General features: G+C 42.5%; 1 protein-coding gene across 3 annotated transcripts in view; it reads left to right on the forward strand.

Annotated features, from left to right (window-relative positions):
* OCA2 (OCA2 melanosomal transmembrane protein) overlaps nt 1-22,463 on the forward strand; it is a 243,910-nt gene that overhangs the window by 58,508 nt on the left and 162,939 nt on the right. For all 3 annotated transcript variants that reach the window (XM_070750932.1, XM_070750931.1, XM_070750930.1), the window contains exon 9: nt 1,057-1,210. In XM_070750932.1, the coding sequence (XP_070607033.1) occupies nt 1,057-1,210 (154 nt within the window). The remainder of the gene's footprint in view (nt 1-1,056; nt 1,211-22,463) is intronic.

Genomic DNA, 22,463 nt, shown 5'->3' on the forward strand with positions numbered 1-22,463 from the left:
TATTATTATTATTATTATTATTATTATTATTTGAATTAAATCTTGCAATCTGCCTCATGGATCCCTTCTTTTTTCTTTTTCTGGGAGAAAGAAGGCTGCCAAGCCATATCCTTTTCTCCTCATTGCCTAAATATTTAATTCTTCAGATGGAATAATAAAAAATAGCCTAGCCATTTTATGAATGTTTACACTGATGTGTATTTATCTATAGGTAGGCCACAATTAGTGACTAGTTCCAATGAAATGGTTGCTAAGAGATATGCTTGCTAATAAAATCATGTAGCATAGAGTGGGAGCAAAAGAAAGAGTTGCTGCCATTTCTTTCACATAAGGTTTTCTTATACAGTAACCTTGAACCCGATCCAATTTTCTTCTCTCCTTTTTTGCCCCTATGGAGTGGAAAGATTGCTTAACCAGGCCATGTCTTCTGAGCCGTTTTTCTCTGCAGCCTTAAAACCACAAGTTAACAAGCTCATCTTTGCAACCTTAATTAGCTGATTAAAACCCTCTGGCTGGGTCCCTGCTGCTCAGAATTGACCAAACTTTAATCAATTTCACACAGAAGGCCTGCTTTTGTCATATATGCAGGAATTGGTTGCAAAATTTCTTTTTCATCACTGTTTTAATTGTGAATGGTGACGATCAGTGGTGGGTTGCTGTTGGTTTACACCAGTTCAGTGAACCAGTAGCAGCAGGGGCGGGAGGCTCCGCCCATCCGGACGTCATCAAAAATGCTCTGTCCAATCCAGTAGCAAAGGTAAGTGAAACCCACTACTGTTCACTATCTGACGCATTGCTAAGTGAGGACTAACTGTATGTCCTTGTGTCTAAATCTCCCTTTTCAAAGTTCTGTTTTTGTGCTGGTTACAAAAATGACCTAAAAGGGTCTCAGTGATTTGAAATATTCTAAATCATTACATAGATGATATTGAAACAAGAATAATAGTAGCAAGATTAATAGCATACAATTAGTAATGTTTAAAATCTTTAGCAGTATGAACCTGTGGTCATTTCTACTCCAGCTATCAATTAGAATTTTAAAATTTATTTCAACAGAAAAGAAACCACTCTAAGGATCCAGGCATTTCTTCAGGAATCAGAAATCATTCCTCTTTCTATGACACATAAGTATCTTCATGCAAATATAGAGGCTCAAGTCACAATAGCTTCAGTCATTTTAGCAGGTGTTTATGTTCTGATCGTGTTTGAGGTAAGAATAATCATTTTATTCAAGGGAAATAGAAGCAGAATTGTTTTTGTCAGTTAATATACCAACCTAAAAATTGGAATAAGAATCAGTGCATTTCGGTTAAGTATATCTATAAACCTACATCAATCTCGATATCCTTTCATCTGATTTTTTCCCATAGATTTTTAGTAACTTTTCATTCTATTTAACATCCCCTCCTTTTTGTGAAGTTGGAAAACCAATTAAAAGATAGCTCTCCATGATAAATTATACTTAGGTTTTTTTTAAAGATCACTTGGAACTCTGATCAATCCCATCAACCCTTCATAGGAACATAGTAATTAAACGGGAAGTGCTTAACATTCTGATTGCTAGTAATCACACTGGAAGCTATTTTGGTCCTTAGCTGTCTTTTTGGTCAGAAAGATGCCAGGCTGGTATGGGGAGTTGTGATGAAAAGAAAGAAAGGAAGAAAGAAAAAAGACTCCATCCATTTTATGTCTCCTTTCCCCAAATCTCTCAGTATCTTATAATACTCTTGTGGCTGCATAAGACTTGGAATGGAAGTAGCATAATATACACTGCTCAAAAAAATAAAGGGAACACTTAAACAACACAATATAACTTCAAGTAAATCAAACTTCTGTGAAATCAAACTGTCCACTTAGGAAGCAACACTGATTGATAATTTCATTTTGTTGTCAGCACAATCAAATTTGTACAGAACAAAGTATTCAATGAGAATATTTCATTCATTCAGATCTAGGAAGTGTTATTTGAGTGTTCCCTTTATTTTTGAGCAGTATACAGTAGTTTGACCTGATAAGCACTGAGGCAGAACTGGAAAGCCTAATCTATGAGCAACCTACCAATCATATGTCATGTCAGGCCCTTCTTTTCAACTCCTGACACCCAATAAGAATTTTTGGGTGGTGCCTTTGAGTCAGCTTTGATTCCTTGCAACAACCAGGACAAATGACTGCAGTTTTCTTGGGTAGATTTCTGAAGTGGGATACCTTTGCCTGCTTTTTAAGGATGAGATTGCAGTATTTCCCAACCTTGGCAACTTGAAGATATTTGGACTTCAATTCCCAGAATTCCCCAGCCAGCGAATGCTGGCTGGGGAATTCTGGGAGTTGAAGTCCAAATATCTTCAAGTTGCCAAGGTTGGGAAACACTGAGATAGAGTACTGGCCCCAGGTCACCCAGCTGGCTTTCAGATTGCCTAATTTCACCAGAATTCCCTCCAGTAATGGTTACACTATTTTTCATGAAGAGCCTAAAAGAAATACTATGGTTTTTGTTCACTAATCTACTGTCTTCCTGTGGAAAAAGGCCATAAATCCCAGTATGGCTGCCTGGTGACATCATGTCTTTGGTGGCTCCTGGTAAGGTGAAAAATCAAAAACAAATATAGACCCCGTACCAATTAATAGATCTAGAATATGAAGGATCTGAAGAATAGCCCAGTTACCAAGCCATTAATAAAGAAATGAAGAAGTAAAACGTTTGAATCTGTCATCAACTATTTAATATACTCTTGGGTGCCTAGAGATACAGTTTTTGAATACCTTGGAAAATAATGCACTGCTTTGAGGTCATTCTCCTTCACTTTGATCATTGGTTTGGAAAAATATTATTTGATTCTTGATCTCCCCCTCTCCCCTTTAAACACTACTGGAGCTACAGAAAATTTGCAGTTTATAGTTACAATCTTCCATGTTATGTTTTTTTCCTTGATAGCAGGATTAATTTCACAGAGCTATTTAATTACTTTTTAAAATTATATAGTTCCATTTCCACTATAATTGTTGAAGACTATCTCTTCTCCCATCAATAGATATACGATTTTTATGTCTCTTTAAAATACAATAAAAAGTGGTCTGGGCTTAAAATTAAAATTGCATTTAAACACTGGGTGGCACTGCTTGCTACTCTAAGTTGTAGCAACTGTTCTGATTTTTGTGATGCTTTCTCACAGAGAGAAAATGCTTTTTGACCAACATCGGGAGGGTGCCACTCCATCCCCTTAATGGAACACCCCTCCCTCAACTTTCAAGTGCATCTACTTTTTAAAGTTTCATATTTTCTCCTGTTCCATGACGTTCAGATTGAATAGTGCCACTGTTTAATAGGAATGACGTACATTTCCCATCTTGTAGCTTATTTGTGTTTTCTTTCTTTCATGGCCTTGTGTTGGGTAAATTGAATGCGGTAATTCCATGGTCATTGAGCCCAAGACACTGAGGGGAAGACAAAATGAAAGAAGCTTTTAATGTTGAACAAGTTACAACAACAGTCTTCCACTTATCTGTGTGTAGCCCTGTGTGCATAAATACTGTATATGTAGAAAACAAATGGTTTCAAAAGGAATGAGCTGGTCAAAGAGAAAATGCCCCCATAATGTTTAAACATACAAAACAAAAAGAAAAATACAGAACTGGAGAAAATGAGGCTTTAAAGGAAGCAGGCTGTTCAGAAAAGCTTGGCTTGTTTATTTATTTTTTAATGGGAACTATTTTGCATCTGTTATTGCTCATTAGGATCCACAGTATTTCAGGGAAAGCAACAAAAATAGAGAAGTTTAATGATATAAGCAAATTAAATACCGATGTTTATTCTTTTGAAGTTCTTATTTGGTGCAGTAGGAACATGGTAAAAATATGGAGACAAAAGGTGCAAAAGTTATGTATCATTTCTCAGTAAGTTTTTTCTTAGTTATTCTGATTAAGTTATAATTTGGAACTTGATCATGTTTCCTTCTCTTTCTCTTCGTTACTTGCAAGAATCCCCAAATGAGATTTGATCCAGAAATGATAATGATAGCTTAACCCTTGTCCAAAATATATCACAGGGTAAACTCAGTGTTATTTACGCCACATGTATATCCAGGATAATATAGCTTTATTTATTTATTTATTTATTTATTTAATTTTATTTATTAATAGAGTTGAAAGGGACCGTTAGGTCATCGAGTCCAACCCCCTGCCTGAGCAGGAAACCCTACAGCACCCCAGCCAAATGGAAGTCCAATCTCCTCTTGAAGGTGTCCAGAGTTGGGGAGTTCACCACCTCCCCTGGCAGGCAGTTCCATTGGTTGATCGCTCTGACCGTCAGGAAGTTCTTCCTTATTTCCAGGTTGAATCTCTCCTTGGTCAGCTTCCAACCATTGTTCCTCGTCCAGCCCTCTGGTGCCCTGGGGAATAAAGAGACCCCCTCCTCACCGTGGCAACCCCTCAAGTATCTGTAAACTGCTATCATGTCCCCTCTAGACCTTCTTTTTTCTAGGCTGTCCATGCCCAGTTCTCTCAATCTCTCTTCGTAAGTCTTGGTTTCGAGTCCCCTAATCATTTTAGTTGCTCTTTTTTGCACCTTCTCCAGAGTTTCGATGTCTTTTTTGTAGTGAGGTGACCAGAATTGGATGCAGTACTCCAGGTGGGGTCTGACCAGGGCATAGTAGAGTGGTATTAGTACTTCCCTGGTCTTGGAGCGTATTCCTCTGTTGATGCAGCTTAGGATTGAGTTGGCTATTTTGGCTGCTGCTGCACATTGCTGACTCATGTTTAGTTGATTGTCCACCAAGACTCCAAGATCTCTTTCGCAGTCACTACTGCTGAGTGGGGTATCTCCCAGGCTGTATGTATGTCTAGGGTTCTTTTTGCCGAGGTGGAGGACTCTGCATTTGTCGGTGTTGAACCTCATTTTGTTGGTATGGGCCCACTGTGATAGTCTGTCTAGGTCTTCTTGTACTCTGAGCCTGTCCTCAAGGGTGTTGGCTACCCCCGCCAGCTTGGTGTCATCTGCAAATTTTATTAGTTCCCCTTTTATTCCCTCGTCCAGGTCGTTGATGAAGATGTTAAAGAGTACAGGACCCAGGACAGAGCCCTGTGGTACTACACTGTCTACTTTTTTCCATGTGGATTTGGTGCCGTTGAGGACAACTCGTTGGGTGCGGTTGGTCAGCCAACTGTTTATCCATCTACATGTGTAGTAATCTACTCCATTTTTTTCTAGTTTGTGGATTAGGAGATTGTGGTCGACTTTATCGAAAGCCTTACTGAAGTCCAAGTATATGAGGTCCACTGAGTTGCGTTGGTCAATTGACTTGGTTATGGTGTTGAAAAATGATATGAGATTGGTTTGGCATGATTTGTTTCTGATGAATCCGTGCTGGCTATTGGATATGATCTTGTTTGTTTCTAGGAAGTGGGTAAGTTGTTTTTTGATTATTTTCTCCAGTATTTTTCCAGGTTTAGAGGTCAGACTGATTGGTCTGTAGTTACCTGGGTCGGTCTTTTTGCCTTTTTTGTGGATGGGGACTACGTCAGCTTGCTTCCAGTCTTCCGGTAGGTCTCCAGTGATCCAGGATATTTGGTAGATGAGGAGGAGTGGTTCCGCTATGGTGTCTGCCAATTCTTTTAGGACTTTGGGGTGAAGTCCGTCTGGCCCTGGTGATTTGTATTCGTTGAGTTCCCTCAGGTAGTCCCTCACTGTGCTTTTGTCTATGTTGAGTTCGGTTCTGGGGCAGTTTGTTGCAGTTAAATTGCAGATTGGTTGGAGGGAGGTTCCCTTTTGTGTGAAGACTGTTGCAAAGTAGGCGTTGAGTAGCTGTGCTTGGTCATTGCTGTCTGTGATTTCTCTACCCTCTTCGTTTTTTAGTGTGATGATTGTTTCTTTGATTTTCTTCTTATTGTTGATGTGTTGGAAGAATCTTTTTTTGTTGTCTTTGACTTCCGCTGCAAGGTGTTGTTCATATTGTGCCTTTGCTGTTTTTATTTTTTGTTTGCAGGAACTGGCTGTTTGCTGATATTCCGCTTTGGTTATGAGTCCTTCTTTCCATTGTTTGTACTTAGCTTTTTTTCCTTTTATGTCATCTGCGAGGGCTTTGTTTAGCCATGCAGGTTTAGTTTTGGTTTTCCTGTTTTTCCTTTTCATGGGGATTGCGTTGTTTTGGGCGTCTATGATGCTGTTTTTTAGGATCACCCAGGCTTCCTGAGTGGTTTTTCCTTCTAAGAGTTCGTTCCAGGGGCATTGTTCAAGGTTCGCTCTGAGCTTGTTAAAGTCCGCTTTTCTGAAGTCTGGGACTGTAGTGGTGTTGGGTATAGTAGCTAGTGATTGCACTATGTTGAATTTGAGGATGACGTGGTCACTCTCTCCCAGTTTCCCTTCTTCTTCTGTTCCCTCTATTGTTTCTTCCCTGTTTGTTAGTATTAGGTCTAATATAGCATTCCCTCTGGTTCCTGTTTCAACTTTTTGGGTTAGAAAGTTGTCAGCTAGACTGGAAAGAAATTTGGCAGACTTTCCGCTTGGTGCTGAGTTAGTTTTCCAGTTGATGTCTGGGTAGTTGAAGTCCCCCATTATTGTCATGCTGTGTTTGTTGCATATGTCTGTTAGTTGGCATGTGAAGAGGTCGTCCATTGTGTCTGTTTGATTGAGTGGTCTGTAGTATACTCCAATTGTGGTGTTGCTCTTTTTTTCTTTTATGTTGACCCATATGATTTCTAGGGGGCCTTTGCCTCCTCCCGCGCCCCACCCCTGCTCGGCAATCGGCTCGGCGGCATTGTTGGCGTTCCAGGCGGGCCGCCCGGCATGAGCACCGGTTTCGTGCCTCTCAGGCCGGGCAGATAAGAGGTGCGCCGCTCCACCCGGGATGGGGCTCCTCTGGAGCCCCCGTGCGTCCCTCCTCTCAGGCCGAGCAGATAAGAGGTGCGGCGCTCCCACGGGGAAAGGAGAAGGCGGTGGCTCAAGCCCTTCCCCGTGCGCCCCTCCGGAGGAGCCCCTCTGGTGGTTGTCCGGGCGGGTGAAGGTGGCTGGGGCTGGGACGCTGACAGGGACAGGCGGTGAGTGCCGCGGTGCTTGGCGAACGGAGAGGCGGTCGCCTCGCCTGCCGCCCCGCTCTGCTTCCCTCCCTCCCTCCGCAGCCTTTGTGTTTTTGGCTGGGGGGGGAGCAGGATGACCTTCCTGACTGCATGGCATCCTGCATGCAGGATGACATGCATGGCAAAGGGGCGGGGAGGATCGGGAGGCTCAAGCCTCCTTCGGTGGTGGCGGCCGGTTTCTTAGTTTTGGGCTTGCACGCATTAATTGCTTTTCCATTGATTCCTATGGGAAACAATGTTTCGTCATACGAGCTTTTTGACTTACGAGCCTCCTTCCCGCACCAATTAAATTCGTAACTCGAGGTACTACTGTATATTGCTCTATATGATTTCATAGCTACAGTCTATACCAGAACTTCAAATATAAACTGAAAAAACAAAATCTTGTAGATAACCCTCACTCAGTAAAAGACCTTGGAGTACTAATATCAAATGACCTAAGTGCCAAAGTCCACTGCAACAACATCGCCAAAAAGGCTTTAAGTGTAGTTAACCTAATCTTATGCAGCTTTTGTTCCGGCAATCTCACACTAATTACCAGAGCCTATAAAACTTTTGCTATATCCATCCTTGAATATAGCTTATCTGTTTGGAACCCATACCGCATTTCGGACATTAACACCATTGAAAATGTCCAAAAATACTTCACCAGAAGAGCCCTTAACTCCTCCACATGAAATAGAATACCTATGAATCAAGACTTACAATCCTGGATCTTGAAACCTTAGAACTACGAATCCTCAAACACGATCTAAGTATTGCCCACAAGATTATATGCTGCAACGCCCTGCCTGTTAATGATTACTTCAGCTTCAATTGCAACAACACAAGAGCATGCAACAGATTCAAGCTTAATATTAACGACGCCAAACTTGACTGTAAAAAATATGACTTTAGCAATCGAGTTGTCAAAGCGTGGAACTCACTATCGGACTCCGTAGTATCATCCCCTAACCCCCAACACTTTACCCTTAGACTATCTATGGTTGACCTCACCAGGTTCCCAAGAGGTCAGTAAGGGGCATACATAAGTGACCAGAGTGCCTACCATCCTCTGTCCTATAGTCTCTCCTATATCTCCTATATCTTCTCTTCTATCTCTTCTATCTCTTCTATCTCTTTTATCTCTTATATTTTCTGCTATTCTCTATATTTTACTCCTGTATTTCTCTTCTATACTCTCTTTGATACATTCTACTCGTATATATCCTCTATAACCTTCAATGTGTATTGGGCAAAAATAATAAATATAAATAAATAAATAAATAAAAATTAATTAATTAATAATTGCAGCCTAAAGTAGTCCTTGCCTATATTTGCATTTGTTTCACTCTACTGACTCAAATTCATTTTGTGGTGAAGTACAATTCACTATGAATGATATTTTGCACCCTCAAGGAGTGAGCTTATTAATTTATATACATTGATTTTTAAATTTTAAATCTATGATGAAGCTCAAATACTTAGTTAACTGTTGGTGTGTATCCATGGTGGATTATTCCCGGTTTTGACTGGTTCTTAGAACCAATAATGGTGGCAGTGGGAGGCTCCACCCACCCACCCGGGATGCATCTGTGCATGCATAGAAGCATCATGCACGTGAACACGAACCAATAGCAAACTAATTTAGAACCCTTTACTGGTGTGTACATACTTAATTACATACTTTGTATTTGTGGTGTATTGACATGAATCCATCAACCCTTCTATAACAATTCATTTGTTCAAGGGATATAAGGATATTTTTAGCTTCTAAGCAGCATGGTGGCACTTTCATTTTTATTTACACCGGTTTTCATCTTTATTACCCAGGGTTACAAAAATCTTGATTTAGTAGACTTCAACAAAATAGACTTCAGATCAATGATGGGCTACCAAAATTTTACTACCACACTGTGTACGTGGCTTATGCAGGATGTCCTGCATTTCCCACCAACATCTTTTAGTGCAAATTGGGTGCGCTGGGGTGGAGTTCCATTTTTGCTACCATTTGTGTCCCCCCCCATCCGGGCAGTAGCCCACCCCTGCTTCAGATGCAACAAATGAAATTTGTGTTGTATTTACCCCATTTTAAATCATTTATGTAATGAAATTGTTACAAAAATGCTGCAAATAATATAACCAAACTGTGATATTATAACATCAGAGAAATAATGTAAACATGCAAATGGATGAAATACCTTCTGATTTAATGGCCATTCATGAATAACAGACATCACTTTCCCACATCTGGTCTGTTAAATCAAGGTTTCCCACTATAAGGAAGTATCTCTATGTTGCGTAATGATTTTGAACAAGAAGTTATTTCGGAAATATTCCATTTCCTAAATTATCCCAGGAGAATAGTGAACAACCTTATGACTCTTAAATATCTGTCTCTTTTTGCCTTGATTGTAAATTGTCAAAACTGCTGCTAATGCTTTCCTATAATAGCTAGATGACTTAATCTTCAACCAAATCTCTTTTCTGATGCTCTGATTAATCACCAACATTGTTATGGGGAATAATGTGAGAATTGTTGCTATCTGCACTAAAATCTACATATATATTAAGTTCTAAGCTCAGAGAATGAATGCACCATCTTGTGTACTAGGTTTATTTCAACTGCCATGCAGGTACTCTTTATTTGTCACTATGAGAACGCTGTGTCCATTTGACTTTTTTGATGCTTTTAAAATGACAGCAAAAACAGTGGATGATTGTCTGAGGGCAAATACAGAGATAACTGAGTGGAACAACCACGTTGACAGACTGGGGGGCATAGGAGGGAGGTGATACCATACAAAATAAGTTAGTTGGGTGGTTTGCCAGAGGCTGTTTACATTCGGTATTTTAATGTGCGCATGGATGTAAGTGGAAATATGATTAATAATAAAGAATGATGGTTGAAGAGATAATGGGAAACTATAGGGAAGAGAGAATGAGTGAATGAATGAGAGACAGCATAAGGAAGAAAAGGAATGCCTAAATTTTTCTTGGGCCCTGTTGTTTTCCCAATGCACCTTGTCATAAGGAAATAGAAATTCAAAAGAAATATCTACCTTTAACCAAACCACTGATAAACTCAAACTTTTCTGAGTCATTATATAACCCCAGAGTATGTAATATTAGAGTACTATATGGCTTGGCCCAAAATATTTCCAAAGCCTCCTTCTTAGCAGGAATTGTTCTATTCAATATGCTCATGTTTTGAGATGCTCTTCATAATTCCCCACTTTAATGAGACAAAGCGGTGTGGGTATTAAAGGCCAGATAGTATAACTTCTCCATTATTTATTGTTTATTTTATTTTATTATTTCAATTTATAGGCCACCCTTCTCTTGATCGACTTAGGGCGGCCCTGGTATTATGGCCCTTGTATTGGAGAATATAGCAGCTTTTACCTGGGAATCAGATTTTCCCATTATTATTTACTTTTCGGACAGAAGATATCAAAGTCTTATGGAGTTTTAAAATGGTTTTTTTTATGGTAGCTTAAATAATGCTGCACGTTGTTCTGATGCTTTACTATTTTTATGTTTTTACTGATTATTATTTTTTAAGATAAATGTTTAGATTACATGAATTTAATGTGTATTTTCTTTGGTTAACTGCCAGGAGTCATTAAAAATATGCTAGTATTCAAGAATGTTCAACCAATTGATTCTTCAGTCTTGGTGTGAAGTTTGTGATGCATCCAGTTTGAGAGCTTAGATGAGCTCTGCTAATTTATTTTGCTTTTTATTAGTTGTTATGATTGTTTTAACCTTGGACATCCTGCTTTAGATTGCTAAACTCTTACTTTAACCTTTTCTACTACCCAGGTCATTGCTATGAGATGGGTGGTATCTAAATCATACAAACAAATAATCAGTAGTTCCAAATAAGAAACTATATGGAAGAAGTCTTGTCTTAAACATTGTGCTTTTATAGCTATGTTAACACTTACTTGCCTTAAATATTATACTCAGGGCAAATTTTGATATAGGGTCAAGACAATTTTTCTTCTATATAATCAGATTAATTATTTTCATATAAATAGGCAGGTCTGTCTGCATGTTTGTATATAAATAGAAAAAATTGCTATATAGTTAGCATTTAAAGTTTCAGCAGTAAAAGTAGTTAAAAAATCAATATTCATTCATCATGCTCTTCTTGAGACTCTTCAATTAGAGTAAAAATCCTATATTTCAACCTGATAAGATCAAGAGTTATGTACGCTTGAACTATTTCAGTGAACAAATCTGCACAGAACTTTGAATTTTCACAGTATTGTTTACGGAGTAGATATGATTGTGCACCAAGGAACATGAATTTACTTTTAGCATTACTGTTTGGTGTTAACCACACTGTTAGCCTATTTTCCATATAGCCCTGAGAACAATGGTATTCATTAATTATTCAGCCAAATTCCCAGATTGTTTTACCTGTAGAAATCTCATAGAATTGGAAATCAATATTAACTGAGGGAGATGACACAGAGCCAGGAGATTGTGAACACCTCTTTGAGGGGGGGGGGTCCTTTCCGGCTCCCTACAAGGAGGCATTTGTGTGCCCCCTCCTCAAGAAGCTTTCCCTGGACCCAGCTGTACTTAATAACTATTGTCCAGTGTCCAACCTTCCCTTTATGGGGAAGGTTGTTGAGAAGGTGGTGTCACTCCAGCTCCAATGGTCCTTGAAAGAAGCGATTATCTAGGCCCTCAGCAGTCAGGATTCAGGCCCGACTACAGCACAGAAACTGCTTTGGTTGTGCAGATGGATGATCCCTGGTGGGCCCTGAATCTTTATCTTCTATCCTGGTTTATCTTTTATCTTGGTGCTCCTTGACCTCTCAGCAGCTTTTGATACCATTGACCATGGTATCCTTCTGCGCCGATTGGAGGGGCTGGAAGTGGGAGGCACCATTCTACGGTGGTTCTCCTCCTACCTCTCTGGTCGGTCACAGTTGGTGTTAGTGGGGTGTCAGAGGTCGACCCCTAGGTTCCTCCCTTGTGGTTGGTCCTCTTCCCCCTGCTGTTTAATATCTACATGAAACTGTTGAGTGAAATAATCCAAGGACACGGGGTGAGTTGTCATCAGTACACTGATGACATCCAGTTGTACATCTCCACCCCGTGTCCACTCGGTGAAGCAGTGGAAGTGATGAGCCAGTGCCTGGAGGCTGTTAGGGTCTGGATGGGTGCCAACAGGCTCAAACTCAACCCTGACAAGACAGAGTGGCTGGCGTTTTGCCTTCCAAGGGCAATTCCATCTGTCTGTCCATTACCCGGGGGGGGGGAGAATCAGTGACCCCCCCCAGGGAAGATATGCAACTTGGATGTCCTCCTTGATCCACAGCTGACTCTAGAACATCACCTTTCAGCTGTGGCGAGGGGGTGTTTGCCTGGGTTCGCCTGGTGCACCAGTTGTGGCCCTATCTGGATAGGGAATCCTTGCTCATGGTCACTCATGCTCTTATCACCTCGAGGTTCAACTACTGCAATGCTCTCTACATGGGGCTACCTTTGAAGAGTTTTCGGAAACTTCAAATCATGCAGAATGCAGCCACGTGAGCGGTCATGGTCTTTTTAGATATACCCATGTCTCTCCAATACTCCACAGACTGCACTGGTTGCCGATAGGTTTCCGGACAGAATTCAAAGTGTTGGTAATGACCTACAAAGCCCTAAATGGCATCAGACCAGATTACTTATGTGACCGCCTTCTGCCCCATAAATCCTAGCGGCCGGTTAGGTCCCACAGAGTTGGTCTAGGGGAAGAACCTTCTCTGTGGGGGCTCTGGCCCTCTGAAATCAGCTCCCCCCCAGAGATTTGCACTGTCCCCACCCTCCTCGCCTTCTGCAAGAGTTTTAAGACTCACCTATGTTGCCAGGCCTGGGGCAATTGGATCTTGCCCCCATGACCAATAAATGTGATGCATGGTATGATTCTATATTTATTCTGTTAGCTGCCCCGAGTTTTTGGAGAAGGGCGGCATACAAATCTAATAAATAATAATGATAATAACAACAACAACAACAACAACAACAATAATAGTAACTGTTTCCCTAGAAAAATCTGAGCTCTGCAGTGCCATAAGCCATCAGCTAAATTTCTATTTAAATTTTGGATTTCTATTATATGCCTCCAAAGTGTGAGTTTTTGCAGTGTTGTTGCTATTAGCAACTAATTTATTCTTTTCTGGTGACCCTCTGCCAGATGGCATAGAGTAACTAATTCCTAAAAATAGAACACACTCAAAGTACAAATCTAATATACTATCTGAAATAAGCTTTCTAATTAGCTATAGTCCTTTGGAAAAGAGTCTGGCTAGATTCCATCAAAACCAAACATTTCTAAAAAATTGTGCTCAGCTTTATATTAACCCCAACATTGTTTTACAGTAAAGTAAATTTTCACACAAAAATGACAGATATTAAATTATTGTGTTAAAATTCAAAGTAAAGGTGTCAATCAATCAATCAATCAATCAATCAATCAAGTAAATAAATAAATAAATAAATAAATATTTCATTTGTGATTTAAAGGAACTGAGTGTAGTAGGATGTAAGTTGTTCCACTGATTAATTGTTCTAATTGTCCAAGTAAATTATATCAACAGTATTCCTCTGGTCTACTAATTTTGTCAAATAATGCAATAAGATTAGTCTGGCATGATTTGTTTGTGACAAACCCCTGTTGGCTTTCGGTTATTACTTGTTTTGCTTCTAGGTGTTTGCTGATTTGTTGTTCATTATTTTTTCCAGAATCTTCCCTGGTATTGAAGTTAGGTTGATAGGGTTGTAGTTTCCTGGATCTGTTTCTCCCTCATTTTTTTGAATATGGGAAATCTTCGGAGTCTTCGGAGAGGGGCGGCATACAAGTCTAAGAAATTATTTATTATTATTATTATTATTATTATTATTATTATTATTATTATTATTATTATTATTATTATTATTATGTCAGTACAACACAACAAATGAGATGACTATGCTGGATTTCGTATTTCATCACCAGTCGGGCGCTTCCCAAACACCTAGGACTGCGTGATGTAGTGGCGAATTATGTTTGCCGATCCCAGTAAAGCGGCCTTTTGCAATTGACAGATGGAGATTTTGTCAATTCCGATGGTTTTCAAATGTCCACTGAGATCCTTTGGTACTGCGCCCAGCGTGCCAAGTACCACTGGGACCACTTTCACTGGCTTATGCCAGAGTCGTTGCAGCTCGATTTTTAGATCTTCATATTTCACTAATTTCCCTAGCTGCTTCTCCTCTGGTCTGGTGTGTTATGCTTCAGAATTCAGTCAGTCTGAAGTCGGAAGTCCCACAGTAGTTTTGCTTGCTCATTTTTGACCACTTTTTCGGGCTTATGATCCCACCAGTTCTTTGCTACTGGTAAATGGTACTTCCGGCACAAGTTCCAGTGGATCATCTGTGCCACAGCATCATGTCTATGCTTGTAGTCAGTCTGTGCGATCTTTTTGCAGCAGCTGAGTATGTGATCGATTGTTTCATCTATTTCTTTACAGAGTCTGCACTTTGGATCGTCTGTTGATTTTTCAATTCTGGCTTTGACAGCATTTGTTCTAATGCATGCTTCTCTTCTTCTAGTCTGCTTCACTTGCAAAAGTCCTCTGCCGCCTATTTTCCTTGGAAAATACAGCCTGCAATGTCACTGTGGAGGTGTAGTGCATGATGGATTGTCATTAATTTTCTGGTTTTCCTGTCCAGGTTATCCAGGCTGTCTAGCTCTGCTTGAGTCCAGTTCACTATGCCAGCTGTGTATCTAATGACAGGTATGGCCCACATATTTATAGCCTTGATAGTGTTGCCACCATTCAGTTTGCTCTTCAAAATTTTTCTGGTCCTCTGGATGTACTCTTTGCTGATCACAGTTTTCACATGGCCATGCTTGATATTATCCAGTTGCAAGATGCCCAAGTATCTGTAGGCTTCTGGCTGGTGGCACTTGATGGTTTGACCATTTGGCATTTCAATGCCCTCACTTTCAGTGATTTTCCCCCTTTTCAGTGCCACTGTGGCACATTTATCCAGGCCAAACTCCATGCTGATGTCATTGCTGAAGATTCGCACAGTGTTGGTTAGTGACTGTATCTCATTTTCTGATTTTCCGTACAACTTCAGGTCATCCATATACAGCAGGTGTGAAATTTTCGGTGAATTCCTAGCAGTTTGGTAGCCTAGGTTTGTTTTCTGTAGGATGAGTGACAGCGGGATTATAGCGATGATGAATAGCAATGGGGACAAAGAGTCCCCCTGGAAGATGCCCCTTCTAATGTTGATCACTCCATAGCTTTCATTCCCAACAAAAAGCTCAGTCTTCCAATATTTCTTCACCTTTTCTATGAATTTCCTGACGTTTTCATTGACTCCAATGACTACCAGGCATTTTATGATCCAGCTGTGTGGCAATGAGTCAAAGGCTTTCTTGTAGTCAATCCAGGTCACGTATAGGTTTGTTTTCCTGTTCTTACAGTTCTCCAAAATCATTTTATCAATTAGGAGCTGGTCTTTCGTACCTCTACTTCGTCTTTTATTGCCCTTTTGCTCCACTGGCATAATGTCATTTTCTTCTAGGTAGTCCTGAATTCTGTCAGCTATGATACCTGTCAGCAGTTTGGGCATGGTCGGCAAACATATTATTTGCCTGTAGTTTCCTGGTATGGCTCCTTTCACTGCGTCTTTCTGTATTAAATATGTTCTGCCAGTTGTAAGCCATTCACTAATATTTCCTGTCTGCAGCATTTTGTTGAACAATTTGGCCATTTTTGCATGCAGGCTGGTCAGGTATTTCAGCCAAAAACCATGCACCTGATCAGTGCCAGGGGATATCCAGTTCTTTACCCTCTTCACTCTTTCTGCAATCATTTCAGGTGTTATCGCCAGCTGCTGCATATTGCTCCCTGAGAATTCCTTTTCAAACTGCTTTATCCACCCAACAGTCCTGTTATAGTCCTTTTTGACCTCCCAGAGATATTTCCAGAACTTTGTTGTTATTTTCACCTCTGGCTTTTCAATTTTCTTATCTGTTTGCTGATGCAGGTTCTAGTAGAACTGCCTCTGGTTGGATTGAAATGTTTGATTCTGCCTGGACTGGGTGATCCTAGCTTCATATCACTCAATTTTCCTGGCTGTTGCTGTTATCTGCTGCTTTACAATTTCCAGAGCTTCCTCGATCTTTCTTTTACTAAGCCAGTACTTTTTTGTCAAATAGTTTTTGATCTTCTGATTGTTAAGTTTCTGCTCCTTAATGTTCTTCAAGTTTATTTATTTATTTATTTATTTTATTATTTGGACTTGTATGCCGCCCCTCTCCGAAGACTCGGGGCGGCTCACAACAAGTGAAACAGTCACAAAATCCAATTAATTAAAAATATTTAAAGATTTAAGAAAAACCCCATGTAATAACAGACATACACACAAGCATACCATGTATAAATTAAACGTGCCCAGGGGAGATGTTTAATTTCCCCATGCCTGACGGCAAAGGTGGGTCTTAAGGAGTTTACGGAAGGCAGGAAGAGTAGGGGCAGTTCTAATCTCCGGGGGGAGTTGGTTCCAGAGAGCCGGTGCTGCCACAGAGAAGGCTCTTCCCCTGGGACCCGCCAACCGACATTATTTAGTTGACAGGACCCGGAGAAGGCCCACTCTGTGGGACCTAATCGGTCGCTGGGATTCGTGCGGCAGGAGGCGGTCTCGGAGATATTCTGGTCCGATGCCATGAAGGGCTTTAAAGGTCATAACCAACACTTTGAATTGTGACCGGAAATTGATCGGCAGCCAATGTAGACTGCGGAGTGATGGTGAAACATGGGCATACCTAGGTAAGCCCATGATTGCTCTCGCAGCTGCATTCTGCACGATCTGGAGTTTCCGAACACTTTTCAAAGGTAGCCCCATGTAGAGAGCATTACAGTAGTCGAACCTCGAGGTGATGAGGGCATGAGTGACTGTGAGCAATGAGTCCCGGTCCAGATAGGGCCGCAACTGGTGCACCAGGCGAACCTGGGCAAACGCCCCCCTTGCCACAGCTGAGAGATGGTTTTCTAATGTGAGCTGTGGATCGAGGAGGATGCCCAAGTTGCGGACCCTCTCTGAGGGGGTCAATAATTCCCCCCCCAGGGTGATGGACGGACAGATGGGATTGTCCTTGGGAGGCAGAACCCACAGCCACTCCGTCTTATCCGGGTTGAATTTGAGTCTGTTGACACCCATCCAGGCCCCAACAGCCTCCAGGCACCGGCACATCACTTCCACCGCTTTGTTGACTGGGCATGGGGTGGAGATGTAAAGCTGGGTATCATCGGCATATTGATGATACCTCACCCCATGTCCTTGGATGATCTCCCCCAGTGGTTTCATGTAGATGTTAAATAGCAGGGGGGAGAGGACCGACCCCTGAGGCACCCCACAAGGGAGAGACCTCGGAGTCGACCTCTGACCCCCCACTAACACCGATTGCGACCGGCCAGAGAGGTAGGAGGAGAACCACTGGAGAACAGTGCCTCCCACCCCCAACCCCTCCAACCGGTGCAGAAGGATACCATGGTCGATGGTATCGAAAGCCGCTGAGAGATCGAGGAGCACCAGGACAGAGGATAAACCCCTGTCCCGGGCCCGCCAGAGATCATCCATCAACGCGACCAAAGTGGTTTCCGTGCTGTAACCGGGCCTGAAACCCGACTGTCGGGGACCTAGATAATCGGCTTCTTCCAAGGACCGCTGGAGTGCCATCACCTTCTCGACAACCTTCCCCATAAAGGGAAGGTTGGAGACTGGACGATAGTTGTTAAGTACGGCTGGGTCCAGGGAAGGCTTCTTGAGGAGGGGGCACACGAGCGCTTCTTTATAGAGTGTTGGAGAAACTCCCCTCCCCAAGGAAGCGTTGGTAATCTCCGGGGCCCAGCTCTGTGTCACCTCCCTGCTGGCCGAGACCAACCAGGAGGGACACGGATCCAGTAGACAGGTGGCGGAACTCACAGCTCCAATGGCCTTGTCCACTTCATCAGGTGTCACCAGATCAAACTCTTCCCAGACAGGTGGACAAGTACGTGCCCCAGTCACCTCGACTGACTCATTGTCAGTCGACTCTGTTTTACAATTGGAGTCGAGGTCAGCCCGGATCTGAGCGACTTTATCAGTGAAAAACGTGTTAAACTCCTCGACACTACTCTGCAAGGGCTCCCCAACTCCCATCTGATTAAGAAGGGAGCGGGTCACCCTAAACAGAGCAGCCGGGCGGGATTCCGCTGATGCAATCAAGGCGGCATGGTACGCGCATCTTGCCGCCTTGAGTGCCACTTTGTAAGTGTTAATAAAAGCTCTACAAGTGTTCGATCAGATTGAGACCTGCTCTTCCTCCATCGCTTCTTTAGACGCCTCTTTTGGCGTTTCAACTCCCGGAGCTCCTCGTTGAACCATGGAGCTCTACGGGGTCTAGCGCCACGGAGAGGTCGCAAAGGCGCAATCCAGTCTAGAGCCCCTGCAGCAGCCATATTCCAGGCCTCCGCAAGAGACTCCGCCGACCTGTGGATGAGTGCCTCTGGAATAACCCCAAGCGCCATCTGAAAGCCCTCTGGGTCCATCAGGCGTCTGGGGCGGAACATCTTCATTGGTTCCGCCTCCCTGCGGGGAAGGATTGGAGCCAGGAAGTCAAGCCATAGTAGAAAATGGTCTGACCATGACAAAGGCAATGCTTCTAAGCCCCTTAGACTCAGACCATTTCTCAATTGCTCGGAAAAGAATACCATGTCAGGTGCGTGCCCTCCCTCGTGAGTCGGACCCTGTATTACTTGAGTCAGGTCCATGGCTGTCATGGTGGCCATGAACTCCTGTGCCAGCCCAGAGGTTTTGCCGAGTGACGGCAGATTGAAGTCCCCCAGGACAGTGAGTCCGGGGAACTCCCCCGCCAACCCGGCTACCTCCTCGAGTAGCACAGGCAGGGCTTTTGACACGCAGCTGGGAGGCAGGTACGTGAGAAATAAGCCCACCTGAACCCCTAAGTCCAACTTCAGCAAGAGAGACTCGCAACCCGCAATTTCCGGAGCAATGAGTCTACGCAGGCAAAGGCTCTCCCTGGCTATAATAGCCACTCCTCCCCCCCTTCCCTGGGGTCGAGGTTGGTGCCATATCTGAAACCCGGCTGGGCAAATTTCAGAGAGAAGGACACCTCCCTCCGGGCCCAGCCAGGTTTCAGTAATACAAGCCAGGTCGGCCTCCTCATCCAGGATCAGATCCTGGATGAGGAGAGCTTTATTTACCACCGACCTGGCATTAAGCAGCAGCAACCTGAGTCCAGGGCCAGACTTACACTCATCACCAGTACCCAAGATTGGGCTCACAGAGCGAGAACAAGGGACTGTTAATAAGCAACGGTCCCTCGTTCCCCTGGAACGGCTAGCTCTGTGGCCCCTGCCATATCTGCCTCTCCCCAGCAACACAGTGATATTCCGACCCTCTGCCACCCCAGAGATTGGTGCCCCTTCCTCTCCTGTCTCCTGAGCGTCAGGTGGGCCAAATCTATCATTCACACCACTATCACTCAACTCATCCATACCATAACCCCCTCCCCCAACCCAGTTATACCAATCATTCCATTCATACCCACAGGCATATTTATCCCAGTCATCCATTACTTAGCCCCCCAATATATTAAAAAACAATTAAATCAGTAACAGTATAGAATAGTGATAATAAAAATTAAAGCACTAAAACATTAAAATTATCCTTATAAATAAGTTAATAAGATAAAAAGTTAGAAAGTTAATAAAATAGTATAAAAATATAAAATACGAAATCAGATCTTAATTAATAACAATCATCAGCCAATCAACCAATCCAGGTCCGAATCCTCTATAGATCTTCCTTATAGTCAGAGTCTTAAAGTTTGCTGTTTTTACTATAGTCTATGGTCTTGCCACTAGGGGCGCAGTTCTTCTATGGTCTTAGTAGTAGTTGAGGAGATGGGGGGGAAAAAAAGTGAAAAATGGTGGGGGGGATGACAGTTGATGACAAAAACAGGGATTAAACGATAAACAATAACCCCAGTCTAATTGGCCATGATGGTTCTGGCCGTAAATTCCATAGTTCTCACCCCCCTCTAGTTCTTCAGGTCTCTGTAAGCACTCATACTGGGCATCTGTCTCTTTCATTCCATTTTGTCCCCCCCCCCTTGGCACCAGCAGCTCTCACACATTGGTGCCATACGGGGGGGGGGGGTGTGTTGTTTTTGGATATTCCTCGCCCACCATATCTTCTCAGGTGCCCTCCACCACCGACTGCAGGTTGCTCCCACCGGCTCGGATTGTCAGCGGCTTCGGTCTCACGAGCAGGCAGGGTCGCCTCAGTTCCAGCGCTGGTCTCTGTTCTACTCCGCTCCGCTCTCTCCGCTCCCCTCCTTTCCGTCGACCCTCGAACCTCGCCTCCACCGCCCCGGCACTGGTCACTCTCACTCACCAGTGCCGCGCCAGGAAGCTCGGCTCGGTCCAGCTCTCCACCTTCACAGCTTCTCTCCCCTCTCCTCTCCTTCGGCATTTTTCACTCAGCGTTCAGGCGCGGCCCCCATCTTCCGCGCCTCAGCTGATCGGCACTGCAGCCCGCAGCCTCCAACGCTCCCCAGTGTCCCCAGCGTCCCCAGCCGCAGCGAAAACACTCAGTCTCTAGCTGCTTCAACGGGGAACAAGACAACAGACCGACTTCGGGACATTTCGAAGCTGGATTGGCCCATTCCCGACGAATTTTTGCCGTAGTCTCAGGAGAGCGACAGACCCACCATCTCCACACCGCTCAACCCGGAACCGAAAAGTTACTTGCATCTGATCTCAAGCTTTTGATCATCATCATCATCATCATCATCATCATCATCATCATCATCATTATTATCATCTACATCAGCTCTTTTGCAATCCTTTGGCAGTTCCCTGGTGCTTTAGGATCTTTGAAAGATATAATTCAGTGGTTCTGAGATCTTGTCTGCTAGTTGCTTCATAACCTTCATAATCTGGTCCTGGTGATTTGAACTTGTCTAGGGCAGACAGGCGTTCACTTACCATTTTCTTCCTTATTTTAACTTGTGTCCTTATCTGTTTTTTGTGGCACTGTTTTTGATAGGTTAGACTGTTTTTTCTCTTTGTGAAAAGACATGCAAAAAACAAATTAAGTAGTTCTGCTTTCTTCCTGTTGCTTGTCATCTTCTTGCCACTTTCTCCCAGCGATGGACCAATTATTTCCTTGACTTTTTTCTTGTTTTTAGTATGTTGGAAGAAGCTTTTTTTTGGTTACTTTTTACTCTTGTTGCAAACCTTGTTCATTGTGAGTTTGAACTTTCCTCACTTCATCTTTACAGGGTCAGGCTATTTGCTGATATTCTGCCTTAGTTATTTGTCCCTCTTTCCACTTTTTATACTTTTCCTTTTTACCTTTCAATTTGTCTTTATGCTGCATGCTGGTTCTTCTTCATTGGTATAGTGCTAGACTGGGCTTTTCTAATCTCACTTTTCAAAATTTCCCAAGGTTCTTGAGTTGTTTTGTTGCCACAAAAGCATTTTTGGAATCCTTATCTTGCTTGTTCCTTGATCTGGCTTACCTCTAAGGGTCTTTTACTGTATCTCTCCTTATTCAACCAGATAGTAGAAAATTTCAACAACAAATATTTCGCAATATATTTTTATGGCAGATGGCCACTGGGGAGAAAGGAAACTCTGCTTTTATTATTACAATGGCAACTACTGAAAGTTGCTATTCTTACTAAGTGGAAATAAATTCCTTCCTGAGAACAGATATATTTAGGGCATGAAACACAAATAGGAGAATGAACAATAGGGATTAGCAACAAGCCTCTAGTTTCACTTAAAGATTGCATTGAGGTCACTGCAAGCACATTTCATTGATTGATTCATTGATCCATCTATCCATCCATCCATCCATCCATCCATCCATCCATCCATCCAATACATTAGTTGCCTCAATCACTAAAGCAACTCTAGATGGCATTCCAAGGAATAAACAATGAACACTAAAGAAGAACATGTTCTCCAACAATTGGAAATGAAACATCTAACGTTGGGGAACAAGCAATGGCATGTAACACTCATTTAATCCAACAAGAAAGGAAGGCTAAGAGACTTTGCTGAGTTCATTGTATAGTTTAAAATAATGTTTTTAGTTCTGGTTGGAAAAGCAGTGAATGATTTAAAAATCAAAACAGCAGGTTCTTCTTCTTTTTTTTAACCACCTGGGATCTTCCAATGTCATGCCCTTTGTGTTAGGAATTTTGGAAGAAAAAAACATTCTTAAGGATGACTGAAGCGTTTAGTGAAATCCATTCAGGTTCTTACCTCAAAGGGATATAAAATTGATGTCAGAGATCTGTATTTGTTTCAGCCTGTTCTATTTTTAGAAATATATCTTGG

Source organism: Erythrolamprus reginae, chromosome 4 (assembly GCF_031021105.1).
Source record: "Erythrolamprus reginae isolate rEryReg1 chromosome 4, rEryReg1.hap1, whole genome shotgun sequence".
NCBI classification, from domain to species: domain Eukaryota; kingdom Metazoa; phylum Chordata; class Lepidosauria; order Squamata; family Dipsadidae; genus Erythrolamprus; species Erythrolamprus reginae.